This window comes from Pseudonaja textilis, chromosome 16, assembly GCF_049901715.1.
Source record: "Pseudonaja textilis isolate UNSWEBS1 chromosome 16, rPseTex1.2, whole genome shotgun sequence".
Lineage (NCBI taxonomy): Eukaryota > Metazoa > Chordata > Lepidosauria > Squamata > Elapidae > Pseudonaja > Pseudonaja textilis.
The window spans coordinates 4,862,036-4,882,145 of NC_142005.1; the positions used below are offsets into that span (position 1 = coordinate 4,862,036).

Genomic DNA, 20,110 nt, shown 5'->3' on the forward strand with positions numbered 1-20,110 from the left:
TCTTATAATAATATTAATTATATATTAATTATAATTCTTATAATAAACTATCATTCTCATCCTATTACCAGCTCTTCCCATTTATAACTATAACCATGTTGCTTGTATCTTTACAATTTATATTGTTTTGTTTTCCTAGTAGGTTTTGATTGCGTATTAGTAACCTATGGATGATTTGGTTGCTTATAGTAACCTATCACTAACTGTTGTATCTTATAATTACAATTACAATTCTTATAATGCATTTTTATTTTTTCTTATCTACACTGAGAGCTTAAACACCAGAGACAAATTCCTCGTGTGTCCAACCAAACTTGGCCAATAAAGAATTCTATTCTAATTCTATTCTCTGTTCTATTCTAATTCTGATTTTATTCTATTCTATTCTGGGAGTTGAAGTCCACCTGTCTTAAAGTTGCCAAGATTGTGAAACAAACCTGCAAATGCAGTCACTGAGCCTTCTTACCCCCACACCAAACCTTTGAAAGCATTTGGGGTGAACCTCACCCCACTGTCTAGGCCAGGAAGAAATAAGAGTTACGATCTCTGTATCGTGCCCATGTTCTCTGTCCTTATGACAAGGCATTTTCACAAAAGAGTAAGCAACCCTTGGATCCAGATTCTGCCTCCCCAAGCCTGCTCTTTCCCTTCCCTTCGGTTTTCAAGGCCTTTCCTCCCAGTGCTACCAAACTCCCAACCGCTGGAGCCCCAGCAGGACACGAATTGTGGCCACCACTGAGTTGGTGGCAGATGTGATATTCAGCCGGTTCTGGAGAACTGTTAGCGGAAATTTTGAGTGCTTCAGAGAACCAGCAAATCCCGCCTCTGACTGGCCACGCCCCCATATCTATTCTCCGCCTCCTGAGTCCCAGCTGATTGGCTGGTTCTTCTTTGGTTGCCCTGCATAGGAGAACGGAGCTGGAAAGCAGGTTAGTGGGGTGAGGAGGGAAGGGGGATTGTGCAGTAACCTTCCCCTGCCAGTGCCACGCCCACCAAGCCACACCCACAGAGCCGGTTAAAAATACTTGAATCCCACCACTGGGCTCCACCCCCTTCTATTCTCCACTTCCAGTCCAGGAAACGGAGCTGAAAGCGGTTGAGCTGCGGCATCCTTTTCCCCCACCCACCCCCCACCACCAGATCTGATTGGCTGGGTCTTCTTTGGTTGTCCTGTCCAGGAGAACGGAGCTGGAAAGCAGGTTAGTGGGGCGGGGAGGGAAGGGGGATTTTGCAGTATATCCTTCCCCTGCCACGCCCACCAAACCATGCCACACCAATCACGCCACACCGACAGAACCAGCAGTAAAAAAAATTGAATCCCACCACTGGTTGGTGGGAAGGGCAAATCAAACGGAAGCCCACAAACTGTAGAAAAGTCAGCTTTATTCGATCGTGCCGAATGTGACGGCACGATATCGCTACCGCGGCAATTCTCCCATTAATGAAAGTGATTCGGAGAGAACCGCACACGTCAGGAGGGCTCGCTGGGAAGGGGGAGCCGGGGGGGAGAAGACCCAGGCCCGCCCACCCTCCTACCCGTCCTACAGCCTTAACTTTCCCAAAAACGAGCATCGGCGTGAGTGAGCTCCAGCAATTCCCTTTCGAGGATCTCGGCGTCTTCGGAGAAGCGTTCGGAGAAGGAGCGGATCAGACCCGCGGCGCTGGCTTCGTACTGAGTCAGTCGGACTTTGCCACCTGGGCGAGGAAGGGGGAAGAGCAAGAGGCCGAGTCAGCGGGCAAAAATTGCAAAATTTATTCTGTTCCCCAGTTCTCTGATTAGATTTCAATTCCGCCAATCGTCCTTTCTCCTTGGTTGCGGGACACCAAAATTTTATCTGGGGACAATGTTTAATGTGGATGGCAATAGCACTTAGACTTATATACCGCTTTACAGTGTTTCTACAGCCCTCTCTAAGCGGTTTATAGAGTCAGCCTATGGCCCCCAACAATTTGGGGTCCTCATTTTACCTATCTTGGAAGGACGGAAGGCTGAGTCAACCTTGAGCTGGTCAGGATCAAACTGTTAGCAGTGTGCAGAGTTAGCCTGCAGTACTAATCACTGTGAAGGAAGGAAGGAAAGGAAGGAGGGAGGAAGGGAGGGAGGAGGGGAGGGGAGGGGAAGGACTTAGATTTATATACCACTTCACAGTATTTTACAGCCCTTTCTAAGCAGTTTAGGATTGTTGCCCCCAACAATCTGGGTCCTCGTTTTACCGACCTCGGAAGGACGGGAGGCTGAGTCAACCTGGAGCCTGGTGAGATTTGAACTGCCAAATTGCAGGCAGCCGGCAGGCAGCAGCAGGAGCCTGCAGTACTGCACTCTAACCACTGCACCACTGGGAAGGTCGCAACTGGCAATCAAGTGACACACACACACACACACACACACACCCTCCCTAGGATGCTGTGACCGTTGTAAATGCGAGCCAGGTGACTGAACTGCGATCAGGTGTCCCTTCCTGAACGGAGATCAGCGCTAAACCCCTTTAAAACAAAGGGAAATCTCTGGGAAGAGCTTTGAGGTTTTTACACAGCAAGTGACTTCAGTGATGTTGGACACCACGAGGGATAGTAAGCCAGGTTCAAATCCTGCCCTTCCTACCTTCCAGCCGGGTGTTGGCTTGGACGAAGAGCTTCCGTGCTTCCTTGCGTAAAAGTACCGTTTCACGTAGGGTTAGAAAGCGTTCTGGTTTGTTGTCTGTCACGGCTGAATAGGCTTCATAAAGCTTGCGGCCCCCTTCAACGTCGGCGGTCGATTTCAGGATCTGTAAAGAAAGGAAAAATAATCATACCTTTTAGTTTGTTAGTTAGTTGCGAAGATGTGTCCGACCCATTGCAACGCCATGGACAACGTTCCTCCAGGCCTTCCTGTCCTCTACCCTCTTCTGGAGTCCATTGAAGCTCACACCGACTGCTTCAGGGATTCCCTCCAGCCACCTCCTTCTCTGTCGTCCCTTCTTCTTCTTCTTTTTCCCTCCATCGTTCCCAGCATTCGGCTCTTCTCCAGCGAGTCCTTCCTTCTCATGTGTTGGCCAAAGTCTTTGAGTTTCCTCTCCAGGATCCGGCCTTCTAAAGAGCAGTCAGGGTGGATCTCCTCTAGGACTGACCGGTTGGATGGCCTTGCAGTCCAAGGGACTCGCAGGAGCCTCCTCCAGCCCCTGAGTTCAAAGGCCTCCATTCTTTGGCACTCAGCCTTCCTTACGGTCCAACTTTCCCAGCCATACATTGCCACTGGGGGAACCACAGCCTTGACTCTACGCCCCTTTGTTGGCAGGGGGATTTGTCTCTGCTTTTGAGTAGGCCGCCTGGATTTGCCACAGCTTTCCTCCCCAGGAGCAAGCGCCTTTTAATTCCTTGCCTGCAGTCCCCACCTGCAGTGGAGCCCGGGAAGATAAAATCTGTCACTACCTCCATTTCTTCCCCTTCTATTGGCCAGGAATGGAGAGGGACGGATGCCACGATCTATGATTTATGATACACGGAGGGGGAAAACAGGGTCACAGGTGACTGTAAATTACATATGCCAGAGTTGGTTTCATTTAGGTTAATGCCAGCATGTCGCTCTTAATAAATCTTTGGAATTATTTTGAAGCTTGGCTTGAGGCTCATGAATTGCCAGAATCCTGACATTGGCTCCCTTGTTATAAAATTAGAAAGCAGATTTTCCATTGCTAAGGGAGGAAGGCGCCCCCCCCCCCATCACTTACTTGCAACTTCCGGAGAAAACCTTCCAGAGCTGGTTTTCCCACGGTGGTGATCTTGGTGCGATCCAGCAAGACAACTGCGTCGGGTTTGCCGTCGGTCCCCGTGGTATGGTTTAAGGACACCAGTCCCTCGCCAGCCTCCAGCAGCACTCTTAAAATCACAAAGCGGGCTTGCATGTGAGCCTGGAGGAGAGTCCAGGGGAGGTCAGGAAGGAAGACAGAGTCGTAATGGGTGTAAGGTGCTTTGCACGCTCTGCCCTATCTTACAAGACTGGAAAAGTAGAATCAGCGTGCTATTTCCAAGAGAGCAAAGCCAAATTCCAGATTTCCTTTAGGGGTTCAATGTTGGCAGTCAACTCCCAGAATCCCCCAGCCAGCGGGCTTTAAGATGGGTGGACTTCAACTCCCAGAATTCCCCAGCCAGCAGGCTTTAAGATGGGTGGACTTCAACTCCCAGAATTCCCCAGCCAGCAGGCTTTAAGATGGGTGGACTTTGATTCCCAAGATGGCCCAGCCAATACGGACGGGGGAAGGAGGAATAATCATGACTCAGTAAATGATAAAGCCAATGTTGAACAAAATCACAATAGAAATAGATAAATAACATGAGCAATAAAGAAAAAAATAACAATAGAAACCAAAATGCAACTTTTGTACTATTCGCAATTCAAAAAGTGTCCTAAGAGCATTGTGCTTATTGGGGGCCGTTATGTTTCACTCATTCATAAATAAAAATAAGATTGAATAGAATAGAATTACAGAGTTGGAAGGGACCTTGGAGGTCTTCTAGTCCAACCCCCTGCTTAGTCAGGAAACCCTGCACCCCTTCAGACAAAGATTGGTATTATTCAACCTGGAAAGAACTTGGTGCTTCCGCTTTGGGTGCAAAAATGATAGGCACAAATAAAGGAAACATGAAGTTGAAAACAAATTATCATTAGTGGAGGTTTTCCCAGCTAGGCTGACAATGTCAGCCTTCAAGATTTTTCTCCCTTCGCTTTGCTTCTTTCGGCTGTCATAAGTAACGGGGCGAAATGATTGTGGGAAGTGAGCTGGAGGAGTTACAAACCAGAACCGTATAAGCTATGGGGGGGGGGTACATTCTTGCTTAGGTTTCTATCCTATGCTATGCGCAACTGCAACCCTTTATCAAACTATGCCAAGGTCAACGGACAGAAAGAAGCCTCATCACCACCTGGAGACGCCCACACGATGATATACACAACTTTTAATTGGATGAGCCAATTGAACTATTGGGGGTGGGAACGTTGCCATTACTTTGTATATGTGATTTTCTCAGATTCAGAATTCTTTTGTTGCTACCACTTGACTTCCAGTAAAAGATATCTTTTCTCTGATTAAAGGAGTCTAAGTATTTCTTTCTTGGATTTTGAATGGAGCACCAGCTGACAGGCTGGGGAATTCTGGGAGTTGAAATCCACTCATCTTCAAGCTGCCAAGGTTGAGAAACAGTGCATTAAATTGTTATCATCATTATCAAGTAATAATAATAAAGCCAATATTTCTGTCTTTTGCAAATGGGATACACTGAAACACCAAGGAAATACAATTCCTAAATTGGACCCTTACTTGGCGCCAAGTCCCAGATTCAGGAGTGTAGAATTCCAGAGCCAGGAGTCCCGCCCGGACCATATTTAGCCAATTAATATAGATTACATTTTCAGCATCTTCCCCTTTCAGTTCAAAGATCCTGACAAAGCCGGAAAGAAAATGAACACTCCAGTTAAGAGGGGGGAGGAAAAGACGATAAAAACAAATATATTTCTATTTTTTATTTTATCTAATTTTTTTGATATAAACAAAAACTTTCCAAAAGTTATTTTAATTCCATATAACTATTATTCATCATTCTTATTACTTTCATATAAGATGCTTATTGTTATTGCTTTTCCTGTTAATTATTTCACAGTTAAGATGATAAATGCAAATATATTTCTATTTTGTTATTTTATTTTTTTTGAAATCAACAAAAACTTTCCAAGTTATTATTTTAATTCTATATGACTACTATTCATAATTCTTATTACTTTTATATAAGATGTTTAGTGTTATTGCTTTTCCTGTTAATTATTTAACAGTTAAGATGATAAATGCAAATATATTTCTATTTTGTTATTTTATTTTTTTTGAAATCAACAAAAACTTTCCAAGTTATTATTTTAATTCTATATGACTAGTATTCATAATTCTTATTACTTTTATATAAGATGTTTAGTGTTATTGCTTTTCCTGTTAATTATTTAACAGTTAAGATGATAAATGCAAATGTATTTCTATTTTGTTATTTTATCTTATTTTTTTTGAAATCAACAAAAACTTTCCAAAAATTATTTTAATTCCATATAACTATTATTCATCATTCTTATTACTTTAATATAAGATGCTTATTGTTATTGCTTTTCCTGTTAATTATTTTGTTATTGATATGTGACAGGCTAATATTTGTAAATGTTTAGCCTGTCCCTTATATATATATAATATTTGTATAAGTGATAGGCAAATATTTGTGAAGATTTAGTACTTTAGTAGTTTTAAAATTCTTTTGGCCTGTTTCGCAAATTAACACTGCTGTATTATATTAAATCAACATTCAACTAGGGAGGATATTACGGGTAAAGGTAGTATACTTAGTGACTGTTCAAAATTGCAACAGCACTGAAAAAGTGACTTACGTCCATTTTTCACACTTATGACTGTTGCAGCTTCCCCATGGCCATGCGATGAAAATGGAGACGCTTGGCAACTGACTCACATTTATGACAATTCTAGTGTCCCTTGTCACTGTTCTGACAAGCACAGTCAACGGGGAAGCCAGATTCACTTAAGAACCGTGTTAGTAACTTAACCACTGCAGTGATTCACTGAGCAAACGGGGGAAGGAAGGTAGCAAAATGATGCAAAAACTCACTTAGCCGATGTCTCACTTAACAACATAGATATTGGGCTCGATTGTGGTCGTAAGTCAAGGACCACCCCTTATCTGCCTCTTTCCGTACTACAATTCAGCTCAGTTCTCCACCCTTCCCAAAGCCCATCACGGCTCACCGGAGAACATCCTTGTTCAAACAGAGGTAGAGACCCACACATTCTGCCCGACACTCTTCGTAACTCGAGGCCACGCTGGAGAACTTGCTGTCCCAGGTCTCGCCCCCTTGGTACCAACTCCGAATCTGGATTGGGGAAGAAGGGAAGCAGAGAAAAACATGATGGAAGGCATCTGTCACTCTAAGTCAAGGGTCTTCCAACTTAGCGAGTTTAAGACTTGTGAACTTCAACTCTCAGAATTCTATTCTATTCTATTCTATTCTATTCTATTCTATTCTATTCTATTCTATTCTATTCTATTCTATTCTATTCTATTCTATTCTACTCTGTTCTCTTCTCTTCTATATATTATTCTATTCTATTCTATTCTATTCTATTCTATTCTATTCTATTCTATTCTAATTCAATTAAATTCTATTCTTGACTCTTGACAAATGTATCTTTTATGTACACTGAGAGCATTTGCACCAAGACAAATTCCTTGGGTGTCCTATCACACTTGGCCAATAAAGAATTCTATTCTATTCTATTCTATTCCTATTCTATTCTATTCTACATATTATTCTTCTACATATTCTTCTATTCTATTCTATTCTATTCTGTTCTGTTCTGTTCTGTTCTGTTCTCTTCTAATTCAATTAAATTCTATTCTTGACTCTTGACAAATGTATCTTTTCTTTTATGTACACTGAGAGCATTTGCACCAAGACAAATTCCTTGGGTGTCCTATCACACTTGGCCAATAAAGAATTCTATTCTATTCTATTCTATTCTATTCTACATATTATTCTTCTACAAATTATTCTATTCTATTCTATTCTATTCTATTCTATTCTATTCTATTCTATTCTATTCTATTCTATTCTAATTCAATTAAATTCTATTCTTGACTCTTGACGAATGTATCTTTTCTTTTATGTACACTGAGCATTTGCACCAAGACAAATTCCTTGGGCGTCCAATCATACTTGGCCAATAAAAGAATTCTATTTCTATTTCGATTCTGTTCATCCTCACCAATTCTCCCGTCTCTGGGTTGATCACAGCAGCCTTGTCAAAGTTGAAAGCCCCCGAATCGTCCTATGCAGGAAGAGAAGGGGGAAAAGGCCGTTAAAATCCCCACCCTATGGGAAATTAATGTTAAAGCAATGTTGTCGCGAAAAAAAAAAAAACTGGGAAAAGGAGGACCCGCAGAGATTTACAGGTGTGGCACCTGAACACCTGGAAGATATCCAGGCCTGAGGCTAAAAATACTAGAAAAGCAAATGGCTGCAGGGTCTGGGTCATGCTAGACTAAAAAAAAGAACGAGTCAGGGGTGACATGATAGCAATATTCCAGTATTTCAGGGGCTGCCACAAAAAAGCGGGGGAGAGGTCCAAATTATTCTCCAAAACACCAGAAGGCAGGACAAGAAATAATGGTTGGAAATTGATCAAAGAGAAGCAACCTGAAATGAAGGAGAAATTTCCTAATGGTGAGAGCAATTAATATGGAATATCTTGCCACCAGAAGTTGTGGGTGCTCCTTCACTGGAGGTTTTCCAGAAGAGACTGGACAGTCACTTGTCTGAGATGGCATGGGTTCTCCTGCTTGAGCAGAGGGCTGGACTAGAAGACCTCCAAGGCCCCTTCCATCTCTATTTCTATTCTAGTCAACTGTAGATTTGGGGTCTGGTTAACATTCTTACTTGGACAAACAGCTTCCCGCTGCCATGACCGAGAAGTTCATGGAGGCCAACTTGGACTTCGAAAGAGGGTCCTTTCCACTGGATGTAGAGATCCTGGAAAAAGACACCGTTGACGTTAGCAGGGGGTTGGACTAGATGACCTCCAGGATCCCTTCCGACTCGTTTATTCTATTATTCTTCTATAGATTGAAAGGACTGATTTTTGTTACGCCCTGTGGCTTTTCTTTAAAGGACTGTAATTCAAGTTTTCCTCCTCCCACTGGGTCCCGCTTTCCTCTATCATGCGCGCGTGCGCACACACACGCACACACACACACACACACACACACACACACACACACACAAAAGGACGCCGTACTTTGTCTTCCTCTGCCAGGAAAGTCAGTTTCTCCTTTTGGGTGGCATAAGCGACCGCCAGCACGTTCCCCAACGAGACGTTCTTGAATCCTTCCGTCTGGCGGATGTCGTCATCTGTGGAGGAGGAGGAGGAGGAAAGGGTGGAGTACAGTTCCCATCATCCTCGGGCCAATAGAAGCCGGGCTGGCTGAGAGCAGAGAAAAGCCTCATTTTTTTTCTGCCCCGAGTCCAGACATTAAAGCGCAATGGCTGGGGGGAAATTCTGGGAGTCGGAAGTCCACCCGAGTTTGAGAAACACTGCTCTGATGAATTAAAACAGAAAAATCAAAATATTAGCACAGCCTTACAATTTGGGATATTGATGCCGGCAGGAATCCCGCTTCCTGCGAAAGTCAGGACATCGAGGGAGGTGAAATCCGGCTTCAGGAAGTGGTCCTTCTCGAAGGCGCGGGGCCAAGGCAGTTCTTCCAGGAGGTCTTCGGCCTGGGCCACTAGCTGCGCGAACTTGGCACTCATGGCTTTGTTCACCACAGCCACAAAACCTGAAAAAGACGAAGATCGGGTGAAGCAAAGACAGGGGAGGAACTTCTCGCAAATTCTCTAGACCGGATTCGTTGTTGTGTCGCTCGAGCGAGGAGAATCGAGGTTCAGCTGGTTTGTGGGAAACGGAACCATTGCTCTGGGTGCAAACCACGTTTCTTCCGCACTCCGTGGGTTCCTTGACCATCGCCTCCAAATTTCCCCCTTCAAGTCCAAATAAATGGATTGGATCCAAAGATTCCCACATGGCAAAACAGAATTACCTTCAAACTCTCCCCGGGAACCGTACGGGTCTCGGTAGCTCTCGATGAAACCAATGTAGCTGTGAAAGCAAATTAGACAAGTATCAACAGACATATAGCAATAGCACTTAGACTTATATATACCGCTTTATCGTAGTTTCTAGCCCTCTCAAAGCGGTTTACAGAGCCAGCATATTGCCCCCAACAATCTGGGTCCTCATTTTACTGACCTCGGAAGGACAGAAGGTTGAGTCAACCTTGAGCCTGGAGGGATTCGATCTGCCAAATTGCAGTAGTAGCAGCTTGCAGTACTGCACTCTAACCACTGCGCCACGGAGGCTCTTAATCAATTCACAAATTAACATATACGTACAATACTATTTTATTTTCTTAATTTTTCTATAATTTCATTTCATTTTTAATGTCATTTCATTTCATTTTTTAATTTTATTTAATTTTTATTTCATTTAATTTTTTATTACATTTTATTTTCATTTCAATTTTTATTCACTTTTTATTTTGTTTTAATTGTCTTCTGATTGAATTTCATTTTTTAATTTCATTTCATTTTAATTTTTATTTCATTATATTTTTTTATTTTGAGTTTGCCTTTTTACTGAATTTCATTTTTTAATTCTTTTCATTTTAATTTTAATTTCATTTTTTTATTTAATTTCAGTTTGATTGAATTTCATTTTGTAAATTCAATTTTTCAATTCAATTTTAGTTTTTAGTTTTAAGTCTGATCATGGCGGTCCATCCTATACGAGTAGTCCTCGAGTTACAATTGAGCCCACATTTCTGTTGCTCAGTGAAACATTTGTTCATCGAGTTTGCCCCATTTTACGACATTTCTTGCCGCAGTTGTTAAGTGAATCATTACATTTGTTAAGTTAGGAATACAGTCATTAAGTGAATCTGGATTCCCCACTGGCTTTGCTGGTCAGAAGGTCGCAAAAGGGAATCATGGGACCCTGGGACATTGAGACCGTCATAAGTATGAACCAGTTACCAAGCACCTGAATTTTGATCATGTGACCATAGGGATGCTGCAATGGCCGTTAAGTGTGAAAAATGGTCATAAGTCACTTCCTTCAGTGCTGTTCTAACTTTGAATGGTAACTAATTTAAGAATTAACGATAAATTTCACCAGCTGACATGAGATTTGGAGAATTAAGCAATTATCCGGTCTCATCCCAAGGAGGGACATCAATTTCTTTCCAAGCTCACCTGGGCCCAAAGCTCACCTTTCCACAATGGGACTTTTGTCGCGAATCCAGCAGCGAGACCCCTCTTTGTGAGCCGGGATGGATCCCTGCTTGAAACTGGTTATGTAGTGCTCCAACATTTCCGTCTGAACAGGCCTGGCGGTATGTTTCTGGTGAAGAAACAAAGAGGCTGCCAGGCACTGCTTCTAAAAGTCAGATCTCTTAAGATGGGTGGACTTCAACTCCCAGAATGCCTTAGCCAGAATTAGTGTGGGGGTCTTCTGGGAGTTGAAGTTCCCTCCTCCAGACCTAAGTCTTTTTAAGATGGGTGAACTTCAACTCCCAGAATACTCCGAGTGGACCAACTCCCAGAATTCCCCAGCCAGCATCAATTCTGACTGGGGTATTCAGGGAGTTGAAGTCCACCCATCCCAACCTTAAAGATTTTAAGATGGGTGGACTTCACCTCCCAGAATGTCTTACCCAGAATTGATGTGTGTGGTATTCTGGGAGTAAAAATCTACTCATCCCAACCCGAGTCATTTTAAGATTTTAAGTGAACTTCAATTCCCAGAATGCTCCAGTCAGAAATGATGCTGGCTGGTGAATTCTGGGAGGTGAAGTCCACCCATCTCAAAGCAAGCTGCTTGGGGAATTCTGGGAGTGGAAGTACACCCATCCCAATCTTAAACATTTTAAGATGTGTGGACTTCACCTTCCAGAATGCCTTAGTCAGAATTGATGTGTGGGGTATTCTGGGAATTGAAGAATACTGATCCCAAACAGAATTACGTGGGGCCTTCTTGGAACTGCTGAAAGGACTGTGTTGTAGACAGGACACAGGTGGTGTTGTATCCCTCTGTTGAGAGAGGGCTGTTCAGTTTTGACATTGATGGCCTCTTTGACCCTGGTTTCAAACCAGCGGTCCAAAATATGGACTTTGCTGTCTTTAAAAGCCTTTGTCTTTTAAATGCAGATGGACCGCTGAATCTAGTCCTTGTCTATAACACAGTCCTTTCAACTGTCCCAAGAAGGCTGCACTCCCATTTGCAGTACTCAGGTGACCCTGAGGACACTGACAAACCTCCAAGTGGCCTCAAAGTCTCTCTAGAATAGAACAGAATAGAATAGAATTCTTTATAGGCCAAGTGTGATTGGACACACAAGGAATTTGTCTTGGTGCAAATGCTCTCAGGGTACATAAAAGAAAAGATACATTCGTCAGGAGTCTAGTTGTTCTGGTGTGCAATGCTCTATAGTGTCTTTGTTTAAAAGGATGCAAATGACCAGCTGTCGGCAAGCAGTATAAATCCTTCCGTTCCCCACCACCCAGTCAGAGCTGAAGAAGCTTCGTGGATGAGAAGCAAAACATCTTCAAAGCCAAATAAGAAAGTCCACTTGCCTCTTGAAAAAAAGGGAAGCTGGAACACGAAATAACTAGGCTAAGTAGACCCGGAATGAGATATTATATATGTATTGTGTCGGTCACAAATAATTGTGCAAGACCAGCAATGTATCAGTAATAATGTTATTTATCTTTCACTATGGTCTATGGTGGAGGAAACATCAAGATGGTCACACTATGTTCGATATACCTATATGTAAATAATAAATATATATTTTTAAAAAAAGACAAATAAGAAAGTCCAGTTGCCTCTTGAAAAAAGCACTTTTGAGACCACGGTGACCTGGATGTGTGAGAATCTGAATGTTTGTTTGCAGACATCATGGAAGCTTTCAAGAGTGAGAACTTTTGCTCGAAGGACAGCTGCTAACCCAGGTCAACAAGGTAACCTCGTTCCACTCGTTCCTTACCTGCGCTTTCTGCAAATTGTCCACAACCCTCTGCAAAATCGGGCTGTAATCACCTCGCGTGACAGTAAACGTGCAACCCTCAAACTGGAATTGCTTCGGTTTGACCGACGTCTCATTAAGTTGGGGTTCTGAAGAAAAAGAGACAGGATGCAGCATTTTAAAGATGTCTTGGTCCTCGACTTACAACAGTTCATTTGTTGACTAAAGTTATCACCTCGCTGAGAAAAGGAGACTTAGGACCCTTTTTCACACTTACGACCGTAGCAGCTTCGACACGATTACGATTTTGATGCTTGGCAACGGATTCAGTTATGACGGTTGCAGGGTTCCTTTTTGCGACCTTCTGGTAAGGAAGGTCAATGGGGAGGCCAGATTCACTTAACAACCGTGTAACTCATTTAACAACTGCAGGATTCACTTAGCAAGAAAAGTCCTAAAATGAGGCAAAATTCACTTAACAAATTTTTTCACTTAGCAACATAAATGATGGGCTCAATTGTAGTCATAAGTCAAGGATTACCTGTATATATATACACACACATATATATTGCGAAGTGTGTGCTTGTATTTGATATATGGATATGTATAATTGAGTATGTATGTATGTATGTATGTTATTCAGCTTTGTTCAGGTATTTTCCCACGTCATTATAGTTGTGCTTTTAAAGTTGTATGTGTATATATATATATATATATATTATATATATGTTGCAAACTCCAAGACCAATAAACACAGACCGAGACTCCCAATCAATTGGGATGAAGAAAAAACCATTCTAATAAAGCACAAGGCTGGCACCAAATTTAAAAAGAAACGGCTGTGAAAGCCTGACATACACGACAAAGCCAAAGCCTGATGATGGCAGGCGAGATTCTGCCGAAATGTCACTACAACATTAAAAGCACAACTATAGAGACGTGGGAAAATACCCGAAAATAAATAAATAAATAAATAAATAAATAAATATATATATATATATATATATATATATACACACACACACACACACACACACACGTATATATATATTCTCTCGCCTTGACTTAAGAACAGAAATAGTCCTCTACTTATGGTTGTAATGGAGCCAGACTATCAGAGACATAAGTAGTGATGGTCAACAGTTGAGCTAAGCCACGCCCAGGCTCCTTGCTCTTTCTTGCTCACACAGCAAAATACTGTTTCAGATTCCAAGCAGCCCTCAACTCTCTCTCACACTGACAGGACACTAGCCAGATGAATACCGATTAGGCAGAGGCACAACTTTTTCCCTCTTATCTTCCTCCTTAAAAACTAAGCCCAACCCCATAGTTTTGTAGCGAAGCACGGGAATCGAGCTAGGTTATTTATATGGGAATAATTATATGTGCTGGCCCATATAGATATTTTATTAGTAAATAAAGATATAAATATACAGATATAATTTCATTCTCTACTGGATGGGTTATTTACTTGGCAATACCCTATACATTCTGGTGGTATAGCATGCAAATGTTGCAAATAAATAGATGAGGACAAGGAATGACACCGTATTTTAATTAATTGCCCTAAATGACAGGTGGTAGGTCGAGGACTACCTGAACGAATTCATGTCTTAGGGTCATGTTCTTAAAGTTAATTAATGCCATTAATGTTCTTTTTTTAGGGGTCACTATTGCACTCAAACAAGGGGGGGGGGAGAAGGGATGTAGGGACGCTCCAGCCATTACCATCCAGCAGGACTGAAGCTAGACGGACTTCGTAGCTGGTTTTTCCTCTGGTCTCTGTTTTAAAAAGCCGGGTGTTGTATGCGCTGATGTTCTACAGAAGAAAGAATAAAGCATTGGAGAAACGTACTTTATTTTTACCCGTCACTATTACATTTATAAATAACGCAAGGCAATGAACATACCAGGACCATCTGGGAGTGGGGTACTGACTCCGGAGCCTCTGGAGTCTGGCAGCAGCGAGGCCGAGGAACAAGGGGAGCCTGTTCCCAGTGTGCGTATGCGCAGAGCTGCCAGAAGGCAAAAGTAGCTAAGACAAAAGGGGCGACTCCGGAGTAAGGCTTGGAGGTGATTGTCCCTCCCATAAGGTATAAAGGACAGGCAAAGGTAGGAAAACCTTTGCAGGAAGCAAAGTCATTTGCTCTGTTCGGGTTCAACCTTAAAGCTCTGTGCGGACTTTGTACTTTGCTTGGCTTTTTACAGTTAATTTGGCACTTTAGTTGTTGACGGCAATTCAAAGGAGATAAAGCTGAGTGCTTATCTTGAGGGACTGTTTGGGACTCATTACGGGCTGAGAGTGAACATAATTCCCAGCGTTGAAATAAAACAAGAGCTGTTTGGACTAAGCGTGTGCTTAATTACGGTCTCAGGAAGCCTTGGTCAGAACAGCAATTTCAAACAGCCACTAAATGAACCATTGTATGTCGAGGACTACAGGAGAATTCCTACGGTACCTGAGAATCCAGGAATTTCTGAGCCAGCTTCGCATCCTCCATGGAACAATTTGCAGAGAAGTACGTGGAAACCCCCTAAAGACAAGGAAGAAAACGGACAGGTACCCTGATAGCTCTAGGTGTAGATGTCAGAGCCCCAACCCACAGCCCCAATGGCTGATCCCCACCCCCCAGAAATGGGCATGATAGGGGCCAAGGACAATACCTCCCCACGGAGCCCTAAATGCCTCTGAAGAGGCTCCAGGGAGTACATCAGCTTCTCACAGCTCTCCCACAAAGCTTCCATCTCCTCCCGGTTTTGCAAAAATGCCTGGCTCGCCCACACCACTTTCTTCAGTTTTTCCTAGAAAAAAAGGAATAAAAGTAAAAAAATAAAGTAGAAAGAGGTTGACTCAGCCTTCCGTCCTTCTATGGTCAGTAAAACGAGGACCCAGATTGTTGAGGGCAAGAGGCTGACTCTGTAAACCGCTTACAGAGGGCTGTAAAAGCACTGTGAAGTGGCATATAAGTCTAAGAGCTCTTGCTATTGCTAAAAAATTTAAAACATCTAAATGAAAAGAATCAAAATCAATATGAAACAGGAGAAAAATGAAGAGAAAAAGAAAAGAAAAAGAAAATAAAGTTGAAACTAGAGCAAAATGAAAACAAAGGAACTCAAACTAACAATGGAAAAATGAAATAAAAAAACAAAGATGAGGAAAGGAATAATGAAAGAAAAGAAAAATGAAAGCTAAACGAAAATCAAAACGACAACAAAAGAACTCAAACAATGGAAAAACTGAAATAAAATACAAATACAGTCAAGGAAAGGAATAATGAAAGAAAATAAAACTAAAAGAAAGCCAAACTGAAAGTGAGAAAAAAATCAAAATAAAAAAAAAATCAGAAATCAGAAAGTAAACATGAAAAATGAAAGAAAAAAAATTGAACCAAAATCAAAATAATGAAATCAAAATGGACCTGAGAAAAAAAATGACAAAAAAAATCGAAGTAAAAATGCTCAAGGCCCAAGAGGGGCGGAGCCACTCCCAAGACTCCGCCCCTCTATCAGTCCCCTTGTCCAATGAGGCCCATGGAGCTTTCTGATTGGCTGCAGGGCAGTAGTTCAAGAGCTGATCCCACCCATTAGACTGTTTTTCAACGCTCACCTTGGGAAGGCTGGGAACAAATTTGGTGTCCCCGAAGGATTTGTAGTTGCCCATATTGGCATAAATGGCCGCCGTGTAAACCAGTAATGCCTGTAAAGGGAGAATTCCATTTTATTTGCCTTAATTTTTACGAAACCAGAGCTTAATTTTTTACACAAACTGCTGTCCAACCGAAAGCAGGAAAAGAAAGAAAAACAATCTCCTGTACTTTACCACAAAATTGTGTCCAGCACTCTTCAATTCCTTCATAGATGACTTAGATGAAGGGATAGAAGGGAAATTCATCAAATTTGCAGATGACACTAAGCTAACAGGAATAGCCAATACCTCAGAAGACAATCTCAGGATCCAAAAGGATCTTGACAGACTTGACCACTAGGCTCTATCCAATCAAATGAAATTTAATGTGGAAAAGAAGGAAAAGTTTCCACTTAAGCAAGAAAAACCAAAGATACAAGTACAGATTAAGCAAAACCTGGCTCAAAAACAGTAACTGTGAGAGGGATCTTAGAGTCCTAGCAGACGATCACTTAAATATGAGTCAGCAGTGTGAGGCACCAGCCAAAAAAGCGAATAAGATGCTTAAAGGCCTGGAGACCAAAACATATGAAGAAAAGTTGCAGGAATTGGGTTTGGCTATTCTAGAGAAAAGAAGAATTAGGGGAGACACAATAGCAGCATTTCAGTATTTGAGGGGCTGCCACAAAGAAGAAGGGGTTAAATCTATTTTCCAAAGCTATGAAGACAGAAAAAGAAACAATGGATAGAAACTAATCAAGGAGAGAAGCAACCTGGAATTAAAGAGAAATTTCTTGACCGTGAGAACTATTAATCAGTGGAACAGTTTGCCACCAGAAGTTGTGGGTGCTTCATCACTGGAGGATATTAAGAAGAAACTGGGAGATAGTGAGTTCTAGTCCTGCCTTAGGACAGACACTTGTCTGAAATGGTGCTCAAACAGGGGGTTGGACTACAAGATCTCTAAAGTCTCTTCCAGCCCTATTCTGATTGACCGATTGATTTTAAAGAAGAGATTGGACAGCCATTTTGTCTGAAATGATATAGGGTTCTCCTGTTCGAGCAGGGGGTTGGACTAGAAGACCTCCAAGGTCCCTTCCAGCTCTATTCCGATTGATTACCTGATATTCTTCATCTGTGACGCCAAGCGAACGGGCCACCTCTTGCAACTGACTCGGGTCCTGGGTTCGGAAGATGCGGGAGAGGAGGACGTAAATGGTGGGAGATTCCGGGGACGTTTGTAACAGGACCACGAGTCCTCCATACCAGCAGGCTCGTGACAAGTAGTGAGCATAGAGTTTCTCTTCCGGGGACAGCAGCTCAAACGCTTCGACGCAATCCAAGGTCGCGATCCCAATGTCGTTGGGTAAAACGTAGTGAGAGTCCACCATGATGCCAACCTGGACAAGAGAGAAACGGAGACGTCGTCCTTCAGCCCAGTCACGGTATGTACTTTCTTATTAAAAAATATCTTTATTATAAAGATAAGGAGAGACAGTTTGGTCTCTACTTTAGTAGTTAAGGCACCGGGTTGGAAACTGGGAGGCAGGGAGTTCTAGTCCTGCCTTAGGCATGAAAACCAGATGGGTGACCTGACTTTGAGCCAAACACTGGGAGACACTGAGTTCTAATCCTGCCATAGGCATGAAAACGGGGTGGGTAACTTTGGGCCAATCACCAGGAGACGGTGAGTTCTAATCCTGCCTTAGACAGGAAAGCCGACTGGGTGACTTTGGGCCAATCACCCAGGGGACTGCGAGTTTAGTCCCGCCCTAGGCATGAAAGCCAGCTGCACGACTTCATTGCCTTCAGTCCTTCCTTCCAATCCTTCCCACCTCACAGGGTTGTTGTGGGGGAAATAGGAAGGGGAATATGTGTTGGATATGTTTGCCGCCTGGAGTTTATAAATAAAGTCAGGATACAAATCAATAAATAAAGGAAGAAGGAAGGAAGGAGACAGAAAAAGGAGGGAAGGAATGGGACAGAAACAGAAAGGAGGGAAGGAAGGAGGGAGACTCAAAGAGAAGGAAGGAGAGAAGGGCTCCTTTTTCCTTATCGTATCCCCAATACCTCAGATTTTTCCTGAATTCAAACAACAACTGCCAGACAAAAAAATCTGTTACTTTAAACCTGGAAAAGAAGGGGGGGAAACCCCGCAAACCCATGTTTTAACATTCTAACTTTTTTCCTGAAGAGGGGCAGTCATTTGGAGGGCACTTTTTATGGCTTTATAGAGGCCAGTTTTCCAGCCCAGCTTTGTAGACACAAAATCCTCTCGTGGTTTATGGAGATTCTCCAACCTCCAGGTCACGGTTGTCCCAGTGGTGCCTTTTTTCCCCCCAACAGTGCAACTGGACTTTCTGGTTTTTTTTCTTTGAAGACATTTCTCATTCAAGCTCTGACTGGATGGTGGGGAATGGAAGGATTTATGCTCCTTGCAGACCCTTGGTCATTTGCATCCTTTTTAAGCTTATCATTAAGGTAACCTGGAGGTTTATCTGTGTGCTCAGGGTCACCTGAGTGGTGCAACATCATCTTATTGACATCATCTATCTCCAATCTACAACATCCTCTATCAATCTACAACCTCATCTGTCTCCAGTCTACAACACGATCCTTTCAACAGTCCCAAGAAGGCTCCACAATCAATTTGCACCACTCAGGTGTCCATCCTGAGGACACAGACAAACCTCTAAGTGGTCTCAACGACCCTCTAAAAGGATGCAAATGACCAGCTGTGTCCTCAGATAAATGGGTCCTTCCACACCCATTTGCATTACACGTGTGACCCTGAGGACACAGACCAACCTCCAAGTGGCCTCAACGTCTCTCGAAAAGGATGCAAACGACCAGCTTGTCTGCAAGGAGCATCAATCCTTCCCTTCCCCACCATCCAGTTCAGAGCTGAAGAAGCTTCTTGGGAGAGAAGCGAAACGTCTTCAAAGAAAAACAAGGAAATCCAGTTGCACTCTTGAAGGGGGGGGGGGAAGCACCTTTGGGACAAAGTCCTCTCCTTCCCTCCCAGCCACTTCCAGGTTAGGGGCGGGGAAGGAATTGCCTTTCCAACACGCTTGCCATGCTAAATTGGGCCTTCCGAGATTCAGAGGCAACCTTGCTTGGTCTGCTGCTAATCCCACCTTCCTCTCAAAACCATGAGGACTAGAAACTTGCTTTTTTAAAACAAAAAACAAAAAAAACACGAGGCGGACTGCAAAGCCAGAGAGGGTTCCTTTCCAGGCGACCGCCCTCTTCCTTGAAATCTCCACCGGCTTCGAAGGATGCCCCGATTGCAGGTTGCAGCAGACCGACACTACACGCGCGTGCTCCCCTCCGCACGAGACTCCCCGCACCCGTGCCCACGTGACCGCCCTCGCCGCCCCGCTCCTCGGCTTCCTCCTCACCTGCGGCCGCTCGCCTCCCTTCCGCGACTTCCCACTTCCTGCCACGCCCCCCCATTCTCGGGTCGTCCATTCGGCTCTCAGCGATCGGGCGGACCACGCCCCCGCCCCGCGCACATCCAGCCAATGAGGATGATAGCTGCGTTGCTGGGAGACCGAAGATCCGCCTTTTCGTTTCTTTCTTTTTCCTTTTTGGCTCGTTTCTTTCTTACTTGCTTCCTTTTTTCTGGCTCTTTTTCTCTTGCTTTCTCCCTCCCTCCCTCCGTCCCCCCCTTCCTTCCTTCCTTCCCTCTTTTCTTCCTTCCTCCCTGCCTCCCATTCTCTTTCCTTCTTTCCTCCCTCCTTCCTTCTTTCCCCTTCCCTTCTTCCTTTCCCTTTTCTTCCTCTTCCCTTCCCATTCTCTCCTTCTTTCTTTCCCCCTCCCTTCTTCCTTTTCTTTCCTTCCTCTTCCTCTCCCATTCTCTCCTTCCTTCTTCCCTCTTTCCTA

General features: G+C 43.3%; 1 protein-coding gene across 2 annotated transcripts; it reads right to left on the minus strand.

Moving 5' to 3' along the window:
• Positions 1-1,363: 1,363 nt before the first annotated feature.
• Positions 1,364-19,702, minus strand: DPP3 (dipeptidyl peptidase 3). Of its 2 annotated transcripts, none has more exons than XM_026716512.2 (18): positions 19,627-19,702; positions 17,347-17,625; positions 16,208-16,297; positions 15,265-15,402; positions 15,060-15,134; positions 14,329-14,419; positions 12,622-12,749; positions 10,846-10,976; positions 9,619-9,677; positions 9,163-9,357; positions 8,817-8,929; positions 8,459-8,551; positions 7,788-7,850; positions 6,771-6,895; positions 5,295-5,415; positions 3,708-3,887; positions 2,603-2,765; positions 1,364-1,695 (listed from the first exon to the last, which is right to left on the minus strand). In XM_026716512.2, exons 2-18 carry the CDS (start codon positions 17,614-17,616, stop codon positions 1,550-1,552), a joined length of 2,181 nt encoding a protein of 726 aa, XP_026572297.2. In that variant the 5' UTR covers positions 17,617-17,625; positions 19,627-19,702; the 3' UTR covers positions 1,364-1,549. The 2 variants fall into 2 exon arrangements, with proteins under 2 accessions (XP_026572297.2, XP_087769748.1); XM_087913622.1 differs by lacking the exon at positions 19,627-19,702 and adding an exon at positions 19,363-19,618.
• Positions 19,703-20,110: the final 408 nt, after the last annotated feature.

Bases quoted from the DNA above. Each gene is read 5' to 3' on its own strand.
- DPP3 (XM_026716512.2), bottom strand. From the start codon at position 17,616: ATGGTGGACTCTCACTACGTTTTACCCAACGACATTGGGATCGCGACC. The intron at 5,416-6,770 runs GTGAGCCGTGAT...CGGCTTTGTCAG, and splicing joins TTGAACAAGGATGTTCTCCG to GATCTTTGAACTGAAAGGGG. The intron at 1,696-2,602 runs GTAGGAAGGGCA...TTCCTCGCCCAG, and splicing joins AGCCAACACCCGGCTGGAAG to GTGGCAAAGTCCGACTGACT.